The sequence below is a fragment of the Pteronotus mesoamericanus genome, unplaced genomic scaffold (assembly GCF_021234165.1).
Source record: "Pteronotus mesoamericanus isolate MK-2021 breed Mesoamerican mustached bat unplaced genomic scaffold, CSHL_Meso_final contig_263, whole genome shotgun sequence".
Lineage (NCBI taxonomy): Eukaryota > Metazoa > Chordata > Mammalia > Chiroptera > Mormoopidae > Pteronotus > Pteronotus mesoamericanus.
In genome coordinates this window covers 4,581,454-4,598,700 of record NW_026555112.1, presented here as the reverse complement: position 1 = coordinate 4,598,700, position 17,247 = coordinate 4,581,454, and the positions used below count along the sequence as shown (strand labels likewise).

Here is a 17,247-nt window from a genome sequence, read left to right as displayed (position 1 = left end):
CCTGCAGCCGGGTGTTTTGAGCTCCTAGTCTCTGCCAAGTTCCTTCCACTTCATCTTCCCAACCACCTTTCAAGGGAGGCATCGCTCTTATCCTCAGTTGAGAGACAAGAAACTGTCTTACAGCTTAAACAGGATCACTGGACTGTCAAACAGCCCCCTGCCAGCTCCTTTGCCCTGCTCACCACACCCAGCAAAGACATGTGTGACAGCCACCTTGCTTCTGGGAAGGTGGCATGACCTTTTGGGTCCCCATGTCTTTATCTGTCTCTTGCCTTCTCCATCCTGACTTGGTCGCACCTTCCTTGCCATCTGGTTCCCATCACTGTTCTGCTCTAGGCCTCGGCTTCCTGCCACTTCTTCCAGGAAGCCCTCTCTCCCAGGCCCTGCTTTTTCATGCAGCTCCCCTCCTCCTCCCCTTCCCCCCTCCGCTCCCCTCCCTCCCTCCCTTTCTTCCTCCCTCCCTCCCTTCCCCCCTTCCTTCCTTTGCCCACCTGTATCTCAGTGTTTATCACTTCTTATTGAACTTGGCCTCTCTCTGCACTGTTGGTCTTTCTCTTTCCCCAACCAGACTCAAGGACAAGAGTTTAGTTTCTTTATCCCCAATGTCTAGCTGGCACAAATTAGGTATTCAATGAATATATGTTGAATTAATTAATATGATCCTTACAATTAGCCCTGTAAAATGACCATTTTACAAAGGAAGAGAAATGAAGCCAAGAGTTGAGCAGTTTGCCCAGTCACGGCCAGTAAGTTTTTGAATTGATTCTAGAATGTGGGTCTTTGAAATGTAGTCCAGGTTGGCTGACATGCTGAAATTTAAAGAAGCAGGGAAAAAACCAAACCAAACCAAAACAACCCAGCCAGCTCTAGGGGGAACAAAAATGTTGATCGTGTTCTAACATAAGCTAGGCAGGGAAATATTTAGGTGGTTTATATACTTTTTCTTGTTTTACCCTTTTCACACCAGCACTGGGGGTTATCATTATTTAAAATTTTTGTTACTTTCATAGATGTAAAGTTGGGCCTCATTATTTTCTCTTTATTTCTTTGTGAACAACTGAGACTGAGCATTGTTCTTTGTGTCCATTTATGTGCATTCCTGTGAGACTCGTATTCATGCTCCTTATTGTACTATTTTTTTAAAGATTGTTGAAGACATTTGTGGAAGACAGACTTAACTATTTAAGTGCCAATTGGAAGGCACTGGAGGGAGAGGTAAAAGAGATGACTAAGATGCCATCCCTGCCTTAAGTAGGAGCCTATTGAGTAGGATACTCAAGTCTGCGAGATGAATATGTACAGAAATAATGATCTACATGAAAAACTGTTCAACTGAGAAACAGGGAATGGATTGTAGAAGAAGAGAGTTAGGATCAATGATTCCCGGCTTGGGCTGTATCAGGGCAGGCTTCAGAGACGTGGTATTATTTACTCTAGACTGGAAAGGATGAGAAACATTTAGAAGGAACTCCAGGCTGGCAAAGCAACATGAACAGGTATTGAGCCCATGGCGTACTGGGATATTTTGTCTCTGAGAGCACTGAGGGTGCTTGTATCATTTAGGGATGGTTTGGTGGCAGGGAAGAGAATACCCAATAAAATAAGTTTTATTAACTAAGAAAGATGTCTTAGCTCACAAAATGAAGAGGCAGCTGTTTTCGGGGTTGATTAGCTAGAGGCAGAGCAAGGCATTTAGGACCCACAGTCTGCTTCCTCTCCTTTCAGCACTTACCTCTGCACTGCCTTTGCCTCCGGCTGTGCTTTTCCTTCCCAGGTGAAGTTTGCTGCCTCGCTCCAGTTATCATATTCAAAGGCAGGCCAGGGCCAGAGTCCCTCCTTTCATTCCTTCCTCCCCTTCCTCTCCCTTTCTCCCTTTCCCTCCCCTTCTCCTTCCTTCCATCCTTCCTTCTTTCTTTCCTTTCTTTGGTCCTTTGTGAAAGAACAAACATTTGTATTTTCAGCTTTGGAACCAGAAGTTCAAAATCATGGCCCCCGCTCTTTTTTATTAGGGAAAAATACCTTACCCAGAAGACCCCAGAGAGCTTCTCCTTAAGCCTGACAGGTAGATACTGTGTCCCATGCCCGACATACTCCATCTGCGGCTGGATGACCTACAATTACCAAGATAGATGTAATCAATGTTCACCTCTCTAGGGTTTGTAAGGGGAGCCCCCTCCCTGAACACCTGGTCCCCTCCAAATTGGGGCTTTGTTAATGTGGAGGAAGGTGAGTACATGCAGCTGTTGACTAAGCAACAACAGTATCTTCCACAGTGTTCAAGAGCAGACATTTTAATCTGAATTATACCAGTATTGATACATTTTCATCAAGAAAATATTTTCTGAACTCAGCTTTATTAATCTAATTTATTTTTTAAAAATTGTTGATAGTTTATTTCATTTTTTAATTTACATTTTTGTTTTACTTAATTATTTTCATGGGTACAAATTGCTTCCCATATAACTTTGACACCAGAGATTTATATTTCATCGAGCATTTTACACCTTCTTATTAAATTTTGTTGATTATATTTGTAGGTTTGGACATTGTTAGTTTTCCTTTGAGACTGTTACATGTGCCAGTCTTCCTGGCTCAAATTTTGTAGATCAAGAACTTTTATTTTATTTTGATCAAAACCTTCATTAGGAATTGGATGAGACTATATGTATTTTTCAGTTAATCTATGAAACAATTGTGAGTGGTTCTTCTTAGGCATGCAAGGATTGATCTGTTATTCAGACTGTTGGATGGCAGAGGTCAGCAAACTAGCAACCCCACAGAGCAAATCTGGCCTGATGATAGGGATTGCGAACTTTGAACCTCAATTTAAAAATGTTACTTGCTTCGCCCAAATAAATTCACTCTTCTCATTAATAGACCTGTATTACAAAAATGGTATTCCATTACTATCATTTGGGATTTTGTCAATAAAAGTTTTGGTGGAATTTATTTTCTTTTATTACATAAATATTGTGTAATATTCTTCATTTTTATCTCTTGGACTCAAAACCCTCAAATATTTACCATCTGGCCCTTTACCGAAAAAGTTTGATGACCCTGCTCTATAGTTTTGCTAACCTGATTCTTCTGAACACTCCCACGCCCTACCTTTCCCTAATGTTCTGTTCTGATGGAGTTATAAGGAGAAAATGGTGAGCAAGGTCAGGATGTTCTTAGGGTCAAACTGTTGTGCCAAATGTCCAGCTTCAGCTGGGAAAATACCAAGTTGAATGAACGTGGTCCTGTTGTTCAGTGATGAACAGAGAGAGCTCTTCAAACTGTAACATGTTGTGTCAAATAAAAATACAAATTGGTGTAAGAGTTTTCTGTAAAAATCAATTTTCCCCTTTTTTCCTATTGAAGTATAGTAAGTCTAAAATGTTGGAAAAGCCAAAATACCATTGCTTTCAGAGCATCAGCATTTGAAGGAAACATAGTGTTTTGAGAGCTGAAAGGCCTTTTACTTTTTCCTACTGAAGTTAGCTCCTTTTTCTCTCCTTCAACAGATGAGGAAAAAGAAAATAATAGAGCATCCAAGCCCCACTCCACTCCTGCTACTCTGCAATGGTAAGTTCCATCTTTAGCAAGTTCTCTCGCAATGGGATGCTCATACAATTATGTCTTTCTACCAATAGGACAGCATATCACTTAGCTCTTTTGACATTGTCATGATACTTTGACATCCAATAGCCCTCCTGCAATCAATTTAATTTGCAGGTATGTGTAAAATACTCAACCTCAATCTAGCCTGGAGATTTGAGTTTTCATTTTTATTCTTTTTTGGGGGTAGATTTTTTTTCCCATGATCAAAATGCTGACAAGGACCAAATTCCACACGGATGCCATTTTAATTAATTTTAATGGAGTCCATTACTTCAGTTAATAATGTTGCAGCAGACTATAGAAACATAAGTCTCTCTGTCCCTATCATGAGCCCCAACGAATGAACAATGACTTGCAAAAACACTACAGTTATTTTAACATTAATAAGAATTATCTACGAGGGTGGCTTTCCCGTTAATATTTGGAATCCATGGACTTGATGTGATATTTGGTGATGTTGTAGAAGGGGCTGCACTCAATGTTTGACATTTACAGGTACATTATCTTCCACAAGCTTTACTTAGAAATTGCGTAGCTGTGAACGCCACAGCTACCCGTGCCTGAGATCCACCCCTCAGAGGAGCTTGTCAGTTAAGGGCGATTATTCCCCGAGCACTGCAGCCCAGCAGACCCGAGGGGAACAAGGGATGAAGGAGGGGAAGCAAAGCGGGAAGGGGAAGGAGGCGGAAATCTATTTTGTGCCAGTCTCCATGCTTCATTCGCCCAGTCCAGGAGGCTGCTATTGCTAGGCCCATTTTACAGATGAAGGAAGTAAATCTCATACAGTTCAATCATTTGCCTGAACACAGCCGTGACACACAGCCATGACATGGCAGAGGCAGGAGCCTGGCTGGGTCTCTTTAACTGCAAAGGAAGGATGGGGAAGAGAGAACAGATCCACAGGGAAAGCAGATGGGCTTTCATGAGCAAATCCTGTTAGATTCTCTAGTCTAATCCAGCCACAGGTGAGAGGAAAACAGCATTCAGGAACGTAACTCAATCTTCTCTAACAAGAGCCCCAACCGTGGGCTTGTTTTGCTGCAAGGAGAGCCAAGGTTGTTTTCAAGAGCTCCGCTTCCAGCCTGTTGGCTCGTTTCCATGGATCTGTCCCCATATTCCTCCTCTCATTGAATTTGCTGGGTTTTTTTTTCTTTATTTAAAATTCTATTCTGCTTCCCTGATCAAATCTCCTCTGCACCTTTCCCCTAAATTATGGCCACAAATTCCCAAAATGCCAGGACATCGAATGAGGCATCAGTATGTAAGGGACTGCAAGCGAGAGTTTCTAGAAATGCAAGGAGTCAACAGATGCTCTTGCTTTAATACCTGGAATGCGTTGTACATTTTATTTTATTTCATTATTTTTTTAAATCCTCACCTGAGGATACGTTTATTGATTTAAGAGAGGGAGGAAGGGAGAAAGAGAGAGAGAAACGTCAATTTGAGAGAGAAACATCGATCAGTTGCCTTTCGTACATGCCCCGACCAGAGATCGAACCCACAGCCTTTTGGTCGATGGGATGACTCTCCAACCAAATGAGCCACCCAGCCAGGGCAACATTTTAGAATAAAAGACCTGAAAGGGACTATAAGAAAATCTCCTTGTCCGTGTTTGTTTTCCTGCGATTCCCTGACATCTGCCTGGCAACAGTGAGGCTGGAGGTGGCGCAGTCTCCTAAATCAGACTGCCAGGGATTAACCCCCAGCTCTGCCACTCTCCAGCTGTGGAGCCTTGGGCAGGTTCCTTAACCTTTCTGTACCTCAGACCACTCCCCTGTGAAATGGGGGCAGCAGTAGCAGCTACCTCATAGGGTGGTCATGAGGAGGAAGTGAGTCTATACAGTAAACGGCATGAACAGTGCGTTGTGTAGTAACGGGTGCTCGGTAACTCTTAGCCGCCAGCAGTCGGGCGGTCAGCACACCCCTCCCTTCTGAGCCCCACAAGGATGTTCGGAGCCAGGCTTCTCTCCTTCCTGACATGTACACAGTCAGTTCTCTTTTTACGGGACCTAATTCTTTGTAAATTCTTCTGTTTTCTAAATAAAGGGACACATAGATCATTCCAGAAGAAATTTCATCCTCCAATTCAGAAAGTTACGCACTGGATTTTTAAAAAAATGATATATTGGTTTTTAAGGGCAAATATGGTTTGAAAAATATATAAATTTTAGTCTTATTATCCAAAGGCATCAAGTTGTTCAGACATCAAATTGACCTTTAATTCCCTTTATATGATATTGTTAAGGTAGAATTTCAATCATTAACTAATTCAAAGAATATTTACTGAGCACCTACTATTCCCTAGGGCTGTTCTAGGCTCTGGGAATACAGCGGTGGATAAGATGGACCAAGAATAGGGGCTGACGAGGCGTCAGCGATCCCACAGGGAGTTCTGAAGCCGGGATGGCCCTTCCGGGATGATGGCATGGAGGTCGTGGGTCCGGGCCTTTGTTCCCCCACCTTGCCCATCACTGGATGTCAGCTGCCCCCAAGGAGAGGGGCATAACTCCAGGCAGTTCCCTTCCTGTTCCACTGAGGACGGCTCCCCAGGGAGGGAGTCCAGCCTCAGGAACCACCCTCCCAGCAGTGGGGAAGGGCACCTCAGTCCTGAAGGGTAACCTGGGCACGCAGCACAGCATCTGCTTCTCTCTCCAGGCTGGGAGCAGGCTTAGCGTGGTCAGGGGAGTAAAGAAGGTGGCCTGGTGGTTGGAGCTTGGCGAGCAAAGAGGGGAGTGATACGGACAAGGCGGGAGAGGGAGGCGGGAGAGGGTCTGCCTAAAACCGGGGTGCAGGACAAGTGACTGCCTGTATAAAGTTTCACGTGAGAAACTATTTTTAAGATATAGTTTTAGTATACAGCCTGCCTCAAAAGGGACTGGTTGCACCTTCCGTTTTATAAGGACATGTGACCTCATTGGTACCGTGTCCCCTTCTTGCGCTGGTTGCCAAGGAGCTCAGAGCTAAATCTGATGCTTATGTACTTTTCAGTCTCTTTTCTTTGTCTGATTTTCTTCTTTTTCAAAATATTTTTGTAGCTTTTTTATAAAAAGGCAAAATACAAATACATTGGATTAATCCTTATTTTTATTTTATCATACTTATACAAATAATACATTTCCTTATTTAAAAACAAGAACATTACAGATAAGGCTAACTTCTTCATGTAATTCCTTGCTTCCTTCTCCAGAGCAACCCAGTTACCAGTGAGAAGTATGTATATGTGTGTACACACATACACATACGTGCTGTCCTTTGCCTGTGCATTTATATGTATATGTACTGACCAAAGTTTCTGAACCATGATTTTTTTAAAATTTCATACTTTCTCCTTTATAAAAAGAATGCAGACGTACAACAGTAAAAATATTATTATACAGCCTGGCACGCTATATTGTTCCACACCTTGCTTTCCTCCTCAGTAGAAAGTTCTGGAGCTCTACCCACATTAGTCCATACGGAGCAACCTCTCTGTGACCACCACTCAGTCATCCCCACAAGGCGGCTGTAGAACTTACTTCACTGTCTTCCTCTTGATGGACATTTAGGTTGGGTCCAAATGGCATCTTCACCATTACAAATAGGGCCCCAAAGCACACCCGCCTCTGCCCCCTCACACACCTGCTGAAGCGTTCCTCCTGCGCACAGACAGCGTCAAAGGGATTGCACACTTGTCTTCTCCAGTGGCTTTCCCATTTTACGCCTTCACCCGCAGTAAAATAAGTGCTTTTTGTAAAGATAGGGACCTAGCCCCACAGCATGGCATCTTATCCTCTGAGGCACTTGCATCCTCCATGTTGTCCCCTCTCCAGTGGCCGTGTGCAGCCCGGCAGGACGCTGAGGACAGGGCATCAGCCTCACGGCCACGGTGGCGGCCACGGGGGCAGCACCTGCCCGACAGTGCCGAGCCCTCCTGGCACCTTTGGCTTGTTTCTGGAATTGGGCCAGGAGCGCTCTGCCGCATCCCCTTGCCCCCGTCCTGCCGTGGGCCCCTTCCCATCTCCCTAGAGACCCTCCCAGGCCTAAAAACAAATATCACCGCAGCCATGCAGCCCAAAATAATCGGGGCCGCGTGTTCTGGAGGCAGCTCCCAGCGGAAAACAGGCAAATGCTGTCAAATACCTTCTGCCAAACGCTTTCCAGCCCCCTCGGTCATGGTCACGGGGGTTAGTAAGCCCAGCCGCCGGGGATGGCGAGCGCCGCTGGAATCCGGGCGCACAAAACCCCCTATTCACACAGAGGGTTTGGATGGAAAGCAGCCTGTTGCGCCATCCTGGCCTCCTTGCCGCCAGCACACATCCCCTCCCCGTCTCGGAGTCACTCTCAGCTCCTTGTGACCCTCAGGGTGGACCCACTTTCCTTTTCAGCAATTTGCAGAGGAAGCCAGGCCCTCCCCCAAAGGTAGAGGGAAGGAGACCCAACTGTTGCTTTCCCGAGGGGTGAGGGTGGGGGGTGCATATTCCTTACTTTTGAAAACAGAAGAATGAAGCCTTGGGTGGTCGATGGACTTTCAATATTTTGAATTAATATGAAACAGAGTAAATCTTTAAAGTGTTATCAGAGGCCAGAAGTAGAGGATTGGGCTTGATGCTGTTCCAAAGAAATACATCGATGTTTTTGACCGGGTCATGGCTCCTAGACCAGACAGACTCACCAGGTAGGGCCAATCCCTGACGTTTGAGATGAACATTATTTACTTTCCTGTGCACGTTTGAGATGAACATTATTTACTTTCCTGTGCAAGTTCCAGAAAAGGAGGCTGGACATTTTAGCTCTGAAAGCAGCCAGAGGTGCTAGCTAATGTCAAGGTGCGTCTGTGTCCTGTTAGAAGCCACAGGGACAGAAGGAGAAAGGATGATTAAGCAGGACAAACTGAGGGCGTTAACATCTCGGAGAATGAGATGCTTTGCTGTGAAGCTAGGTGCCTAATTTTTAAAAGGGGTATTATGTGCTGTAATTAAGGTGTAAAATGGAAAAGCTATTTGAGGAGGCAATTTTGCAATCCCATTCACATGTTAGTATGAGTATCCAGTAATTCCACTTCTTCATACTGACGCGGAGAAATACTCCCACAAGTGCACAAGGGGCACAGTGGAAACCGTCCTCGGCGGCCCCGTTTGGAATGCACAGGCAGGAAGCAGCGGGCAAGGGAAGCCTGAGCGGGTGGTTCACGACAGTGAATGGTGCCTCCAACAAACTCAATCATAAGCTCTGATAATCAGCAAAGTTTTTTGGTTTTTTTTTTTTTTTTTAATACTGTTGCCCTTTCTTTTGGTAAAATACAGGAAAAATTTTTCTGTTTTAGACATGTGTGCAAGGACTTAAGAAGTGGAGACTTGGAACTGAAAGCCCATGTGTAAATATAAGAAAACAGCTTGAAAATGAGAACGGGGGACAGTTGCGCTAGGTGCTCTCTGCTCTTCATTATAAAGCGCTAACAATACAGAGAGTCCTCCGCGTGCCCTAGGACACCGCGCGCGGAAACCTCATGAGGAGGCCTTTGAAACATGTGCACCGCAGATAATGACTCACGCTGGCCAGTGGACTGAGTTCATTATCTCCGTAATAGGATAGGCTCGATTCACATATGACCAAGTTGTTGAATAGAAGATCAGAAAATGGAAGAAGTGGGGAATTTTTTTGTGATCATTAAAAATACCCAGGTATAATGCAGTATTGTTCACCGTGTAAGGCTAATGATGTCCTCTAAAAGTGAGGAGGAAAAGGGGGAAATTTCATCAGATGCGAAGAGAAATAATTAACTGCCTTTCTTTGTGCCATGCCTTGGTCGGGGAAGCGGACATTCCTTTAGCAACGTCACCACACCCACGGACCCTCCAGGTCTTGTGAGGGGGTTTGGGGAAAGATGTCATGACACTCTCCCCAACAGTAGAAACTAATCAGACATCAAGGTTGCCCTAATGACAATTACATCTGTTCCTTCACAGAGCTTATTAATGCTTCATAGTCATAAGCCACCTAGATACCTTGAGGCGAAGAAGCTCTGGTGAGAGGAATAAAACATGGGTAGAAATGTAGTTCTTCAGAAGGCTCTGGCCTTTGGCAGGTAACTACTTAATTAGCTCAGCCTGTGTGATCTATGACTTACACCCCTCTGACTGGAATAGTTTGTTGCTGCTACTGGTTCATTTAATGAGATGTATTTTAATCTTGGTCTTGTATTTTAACACTGATCTCTTGGCCAGATTTAACGAGCAAACAAAGCCACAAGAACAACAAATAGAAACTGAGCACAGGAAGCTTAAGGAACTAATGAGTGGGAGGGTCCAGGAATTTACCTGGGAGCCCGCACTCTTTAACACCACATTTGGAAGCATCATTTTCCCTCGAAACTCACCATTCCTGCATTTTTTAATCTTGGGGAGAAAAGCCTCCATCCACCCATGGAGCCCAGTTAGGAACCTAGGAATAGGCCCGAGTTGCTCCTGCCCCCCTCACATCTGACAGCAAGAGACCCACACCCTGAATGTTACCTCTGCCCCTGTGGCCACTCCTCCAATACATGCTCCGCCACTTCTTGCCTGGACTATTGTCGTAGCTTCTAATTGGCCTCAGTTGTTCATTCATTCATTCATTCATTCATTCATTCATCATGTACTAATTAGTCACCCACAATGGGCCAGCCCTACTCATTCACCTTGTCCACCCATCATAGACCTGCCAGAGTGATCTCTCCAAAGAGTAAATTTGATCAAGCCACTCTCAGGCTTCAAAAAACTTAACTGCCCCCTATTATCTTAAGGGCTCATATACCTTTTATAATATGAATTTGGAATGGTTTGAAATGCTTGTTTGTTGAACGTTCCCATGGATTTCTCTGGCCAAAATTGATTTTTAGAACTCTTTAGCAAAAATAAGCAAACAGGATACTTTCCCCATCTCCACACCTTGTCATGCACAGACTTCCTGCTGCTGTAATTGTTCCTGTGCATGCCTTAAACTGGAAAATGTTCCACAAGAATCTAAAGAGTTGAAGTCAGAGCTTTTCAAAGAGAGTGGTTAATGGAATTGGCAATAGTCTAAGATGAAACCTATGAAGTAGATTTTTTTGCGTCATTTTATACCCAAGCCATTGCTGGTAAAAAAAACATACAAAGCTTTAAATTAATGTTAGTTGCTGTTGTTATTGATGACATTATTATTATTATTCCTTCAGTACCCCAGAAACACTTGGGTATTTCTGTCTCTGAATCTTTATTTTTTTTAATTCTCTGAATATCCCTTCATTGCCTTCTGAAAAGAATACTTTCATGGCAACTCTTCTGTGAAGCCCTGTTCTTGTGTGGGCATTTAAAGGTTCTCCCCACCTCTCCCTCATGGTTCTTTCTTTTAAAATCCCCTTTAGAAGCCCCCTTTTTCACTCAGACCAATGCCTCCATCACCCAAAGCACATGCCATGTTTTTCTCTAATTCTTGCTGGTTCTCTTGCCTGGGACCCCCTCCCTCTACCTTGGAGAAGACCACAGTGGTCTAGAGTGAGACAAACTCTCCCATGTACTAGCCAGCTGCATGACCAGGGGCAAATGGGTTCCACTCTTGGAGCCTCAGTTTCCTCATCTAACACATGGGTATAATACCTACCTCATAGGATTATTGTGAGGATCAAATGAGATCATGGATACCCAGGGCCTTGTACCTAGTAAGAGCTCAGGAGATGCTGCTATTGTTACAAAGTTGTAATCCCACTTCACCCATGGAACCGTAAGCATCTGCTCTCATCTAACCCTAATCTCTCTTTTCCTATTTTCCACTCCACCTGTGGTCAGCAGTTTGTTGTACTTAAATATTCTCAGTTCTGTGTATTTTTCTCCCCAGTTAAACTGCAAAGTGAACTAGGGCACAGATCATGTCTTATGTCAACACAAGAGCCAACAGAAGCCAGACAAGGAACAGAAAATAGATTGGGTGTAAGAAAAATAAGGAGGAGGGAGGACTCTGGCCAGTCTGAGGGCGCATGTAACTCTGGCCAATTGTTGTCATGCGGGAATATGGGCCCGATGTTGCCAGATCTCAGCCTTTTCAAAAGAAGCCAGAAATCCAGATTCTAATGTGAAATGCCCTGAATTTTAAAAGTTGGGCCAACGCTGTTCAGGCCAAACAAAGCATGTCTGTGAGACCCCGGTTTGTGAAAGCCGTGTTATTCAGATGGCTCCTCGCAGTTTGCGCGTATGTTTGTTATTTGGACCTTTGAACGGCCTTTTACAGAGAAACAATACCATGAGTGGCACTGAGGGGTCCCGGCTAAGCTAGGGGGCTGATTCCCGCTTCGGCCAGACCTGAAGTTAGGGTAGCCCTAAGGAGCCTACTCTCTACTGAGATCATCTGACCACAAGAAACACATTTCGAGATCTGAGCTACGATGTTGGGGACCCATATACTAGGATGTAAGCCCTTTCAGGCCGGGGCCTTTGTGTTATTCACTGCCCCCTCCTCAATGTTTGGAGTGCTGCCTGGCATTCAATAAATACGTGTCCAATTAAAGATTACCTGCGTCTTTATCCATCTGCCCACCGTCAGCCTGTTCTCTGTATGAAAACAAGGACCCCGTTGCTCACCGAGGTATCCCTGGCACCTGACTGATAAAGTGACCAAAGAGAGACTTTTTGAATGCCTGTATGACTGAAGCAGTCTATTCTTCTAACCCTTTTTGAGCATCTGCTGTGTGCCAAGGAACATGCTAGACTTCGGGGCTGCAGGAGTGACTCAGACTCAAGGAATTGGGTTGCCCAGAAAGGGTTGCATAAAGCATTTCCTAAAACACTTCTGAAAACTGTCAGGGGTTACTTCACACTCCCCTTCCCAGAAGAGGAGGAGGGGTGGGTGGGATGGCCTGGGACCATCAGCACCAGGCTTCTTTTATCTGAGTGTCCCTAGGGCCGTATCCACCCATGGGGTCTGACTACGAAAGACTGAACTGATTTTCTCTCAACCACATGTCAGAAGGAGCCACACGAGTGCTGCCCTTTCCAGCGGGCACCTCGGGAGGCCGCGTCCTCATTCCACTCCAGCGACGGCAGCCCTGGACCACGTCTTTGGCAAGTGCCCTTGGAGAAAGTTAGGAGCCACTTGAGGACATTTACTTCATCACTTTAGAATCATGCCTTGTTTCTGACTCCCTCCCCCAAAATGTTTGGGTAAAAAAAGGTTATTCCAGTCACTTTGTCCCTCGAACTTGATTCCAAGTGACTTTGGGTTGTTTCCTGAAATCCAGTTCATGATCAAAGGAGAAATACTTACTGTCGGTGCGTTGATGGGACAGCGTGTGCCCAGGCTCTGAAGCGAGCGGGTCCAAAGAGAAGCCCCGGTTGTCGTGTGCCCTGGCAGTTCCATTGCAGGAAGTGTGTAACCTGCCACGTGTCTGTGGCGAAGGAGGCAGTGTTCTTTTTGATGACTACATTCTGGTGTTTGGGGTAAAGGGGGAAGACAATCTAGTTTGCTTTTTATGTTCCCAATGTCCGGCATCTATTCTGGGCCGCTAAGAGCCCACCAATGTTTTATGAAGAGAAGAATGGATGACGATGAGGCCCGGCATCTACTAAGTACTCACCAGGTGCCAGGCATCAGGCTGGCACCTGTCACGCGTCACATGCGGTTGTGACGACAACCTTACAAAGTGGCTATAATCATCACCTCTGAAAGGAAACTGAGGCCCGAGGTTGAGTAACTGGCCCAAAGTCACCACGCCAGCAAGTGCCGAGGCTGGGATTTAACCCAAGTGGAAAGTCCCTACCATGAACCCCTGACCTGTACTCATTAAAAAGGTAATGCGTCTAGAATCCTATGATCCCGGTGGAGCTGAGAAGGTACTCCTAGAAATCAAGAGGCTCAGCTCCCTGCTGTGGGGTAGCAAACCTCCCTTCAGTCAGCGGGTTAGTGGCTGTCCACTTGTCCAGCCTATCCAAGGGTACTTGCTTTCGCAGGCCATTATTCGCCACTGCTATTGTTAGCCAAAAAGCCCTTTGTGATGGTGACACTCATTAGAAATGGCCACGCAGTAAGTGTGTGGTTTGAAGCTTGGCTGAGGCACCTGCAAGACCCTATATCATCTTTGGAGTTTTGGGGAATCTGATGCCCCCAGAATGTAGCCATAATGACAGTACCAAGAAGAAGGACTAGGAATTTAGGCTGAAAAAGTGACCAGGGCCATACCCACAGGGACGAGGAGTCTGATCCTGCTCCCCTGCTAACTCCATCATGACCTCAGGCAGGTTGCTTTCTCCTCCTGGGCCTCGGTTTCCTCCTATGTAGGAAGAGAGTTATTTCTGAGGTCTTCCTGAGCCCTGGAGGAGGTCTAGAAAGATCTTGGCCATCTTGCTGGGGAGTGGCTCATCGGGCGCTGGTGTGTTTCCTCAGGCTGGAGGAAAACTATGAGATTGCGGAAGGAGTCTGCATTCCCCGCAGCGCCCTCTACATGCACTACCTGGATTTCTGCGAGAAGAACGACACCCAGCCTGTCAATGCCGCCAGCTTTGGGAAGGTGAGTCCCGCCTCACCCGGCTTACTCCTCTTCTTCTGTCCTTTTAAGTAATTCGTGCACATTTCTTAATCATGTTAATTGGTTCTTTTTAAGTTACCAAACTTTGTAAGTTAATACTTCACGGTGAAAAGGTTAAGCACTTGTTAACAAAGCAACACCAAACCAAGTACAGAGCAAAACAATACCAAAGTATTACAAACGTCCAACAACTCAGACAGGTTAAAAGGGAAAAGTGAGTGTCTAACTTGAATTTTCTTGGTACTAAATTGGCAGAAAGTAACTTTTTCCCTCTGCGAGGCAAACGTTGGCGTCAGGAGGGTGTCATCGGTATGTTGGTGAGCCTGGGATGGGCAGGCTGCCTGGCTTTGTAAAGGGAAGGCCTTGGAGAAACTGGGAAATGGCCTCGTATCATGAGGCTGGCTGTCCGGGAGTCGTGCCCTGGGAGCGGTGGTGTTTGTCAGGTGGCTGCAGGCCTGGCTGTTCCCTGTCCATCTTATTTATGGTGAACGCATATTCCACACTTAGGGCTGTGTCTACAAAACATCATGTTCACTGATTGTTCACACTTACTGGGCCAAGGAAAGCTAAGACTGATTATTTGTTTGCGGGATAGATAAAAATCTAGATTTTTACAGTTCCAAAGTACCCAATTTCACTTGAGTCACTACATCCAGATTCTTTCTCCTTTTGTTAGCTTGTTTTCTCTATGTCCAAGCCAGACTGCTCCTGTTAACAGAAACACCCAGGCCTGTGCCTCCCCCCGCAACCAGTTTTCTGCGTGCAGGCACAGCCGGGCCTGGGGTAGCTGAGGGAGGCCAGTGTACGAGTTCAGGGGCTCCCTTTCAGATCCCCACCAGCTACATCGTCAGCGGGAGCAGAACAGGAGTGGCGTCAGACCCGAGTCGACCTCCCTGGAGAGTCCAACACCGGGTGGCTGAGAACTGGCTCCACTCGATAATTGGGAAGATGCTCTGGACGTTCAGGAAGGGGAAAGCGTTTTGTTGGCACGCTGATGCTATTTCTTTAATGTGTAAAGAATGGTTTAAAAAGTCCGTGGAGAAACCGCCTTTGCTCTTTCATTCGTTCCTTCAGTCCGTCTGCACTAGCTGAGATGGGCTGTGTGGCGGTTAGGCAGAGAGGCCCAGCAGCAAGCCCACGTGGGTGCTAGTGTGGAGCAGGTAAAGTGCACCAGGAATGCGTGGAACCCTGGAGCTTTGTCATGGGTCTGTGGTCCTGATACATTCATTTGCTCCCTGGCAGTGACCACAATGGGGCCTCTTAGATGGAGGGACAGCTCAGTGAACCGAGAGACCAAGAATCTTGACTCTCCTGGACTTACCAGTTAGCTTCTCTGAGCCTCGGCCCTCTGTGCTGGGAAAGGGGAATGAACCCCTCCCTTCTTCAGGATGTCAGTGGAGCACACAGGGTACTGTTCACTCCACCATCGAACAGCTCAGATATTGAGTAACACCTACCATGTGCCATTACAACTGTTGTTGCTGTGAATTCTCCATGAGATGTTTGTGTGCAGATACAAATACCCATTTTTTTTAGCTTAGATTCTGGGGAAAAAAAAATCCTCACCATTTCTAGAAACTCCAATTTGCTTGTGTAAGGACCTTCTATTCTCTTTTTCTCAAATACCTTTCTTTTGTAACCCTTTTGCAGCTTAGCGTTTCTTTGACCTCACGATCTAGGTGCAATTGATTAAACTCTGCCCCTCCTCCCGGAACCCCAGTTCCATTCCTGCTCTAAGTCTTCAGCCTGCCACCAAGACTCCAGCAAATCGCAGAGCACTTGCAGCACAAGGGTTTGGGGCACTTCCTACCGCCTATACCACCTCTCTCTCCACCTGTGCTGTTCAGTACAGTAGCCACGAGCCCCATGGGGTTGGTAACTAATGAAATTAAGCTCTTCAGTCACACTAGCCATATTTTGAATGCTCAATGGCCATATGTCACTGGAGGCTACCATATTGGAAGCACAGATAGGAATTTCCATCATCACAGAAAGTTCTATGAGCCCTGTTCTGAACCATCATGAGCCAGGGATGAAATTCAGGGACCTCTTTGCTTTGTGTAGTGATCCTAGTAGACTGAAGCTGGTAGGAGGGTTTGCACCCCACACCATCCTATGGGACAGATGTCACCATCTCAAAATGCTGTTCTGCCCGCCACCGCAGCGGAGGCTCACTGGTCCTCCACCTGCCAGGTCCCCGCTAGTTCCTGCCCTCTCTACCCTGCCGCCTCCCCACCCCTCCCCTGCCACCTCCCTCTGCTCACCTCCCCCTCGCTCCCCTCCTTCTTGGGACAGCCTCCACCAAGTTTCCTTCTTCCCTGATCCTCGGTTTCTGCTGACATCTATGCCTACAGGTCTCATTTACCCCGAATGGCTATTTAAAATATTTCTCCAGCCCTGACCAGTGTGGCTCAATGAGTTGGGCATTGCCCCTCAAAGCAAAAGGTTGCGAGTTTGAGTCCCGGTCAGGGCACGTGCCTGGGTTATAGGTTCGGTCCCCCGTTGGGGTGCGTACAGGAGGCAGCCATTGTACAGGAAACAATGTAATGTTTCTCCCTCACATCGATGTTTCTCTCCCTCCATTTCTCCCTCCCTTCCCATCTCTCTTAAAAATAAATATAAATATATTTTATATATATATGTATTCCCAAATACTGTTTTCTCCTTTAGCAGTGCACTGCCAGCTCCTTCCAAAATAGTAATTGAAATAAGTATCCAAACTGCCAAATAAACATATGTCTTATCTTCAGTCCAAAAGCAAGGAAATGCTCTTATGGTATCAAAAACACACACACACACACACTCCGCAGCTGCCTTGCTGTCGATTTCAAACGCACTGGGAAAGGGGCTGCCCTGGCAGGTAGAGGATGGCAGGCTGCTGAGGGCAGGCGCCACGCTGGGCTTGCTTCACGGAAATCCCAGACAGGTGCCCTGCCTCAGGGCTCCCAGCACGTGCAGCTGCCGTCTCCTCGAGACCTTGGGGTGTCATTGTGGACAGGCTTCCTTTGAGCAGCTTCCTCCGAACTTAATGATTTATCTAAGAACTTTTAGCTGAGAGCAGGCGAGGGTTAGTATCTCAAATTAGATCGGTGGTGGCCTCCCCAGGCAACGAGTGGCTTGTGGTGAAACAG

At 46.1% G+C, this 17,247-nt stretch overlaps 1 protein-coding gene across 1 annotated transcript in view; it reads left to right on the top strand.

Moving 5' to 3' along the window:
* RFX4 (regulatory factor X4) overlaps nt 1–17,247 on the top strand; it is a 120,104-nt gene that overhangs the window by 20,028 nt on the left and 82,829 nt on the right. Inside the window, exons 3-4 of the mRNA XM_054574436.1 lie at nt 3,507–3,567; nt 13,975–14,098. Coding sequence (XP_054430411.1) covers nt 3,507–3,567; nt 13,975–14,098 — 185 coding nt within the window. The remainder of the gene's footprint in view (nt 1–3,506; nt 3,568–13,974; nt 14,099–17,247) is intronic.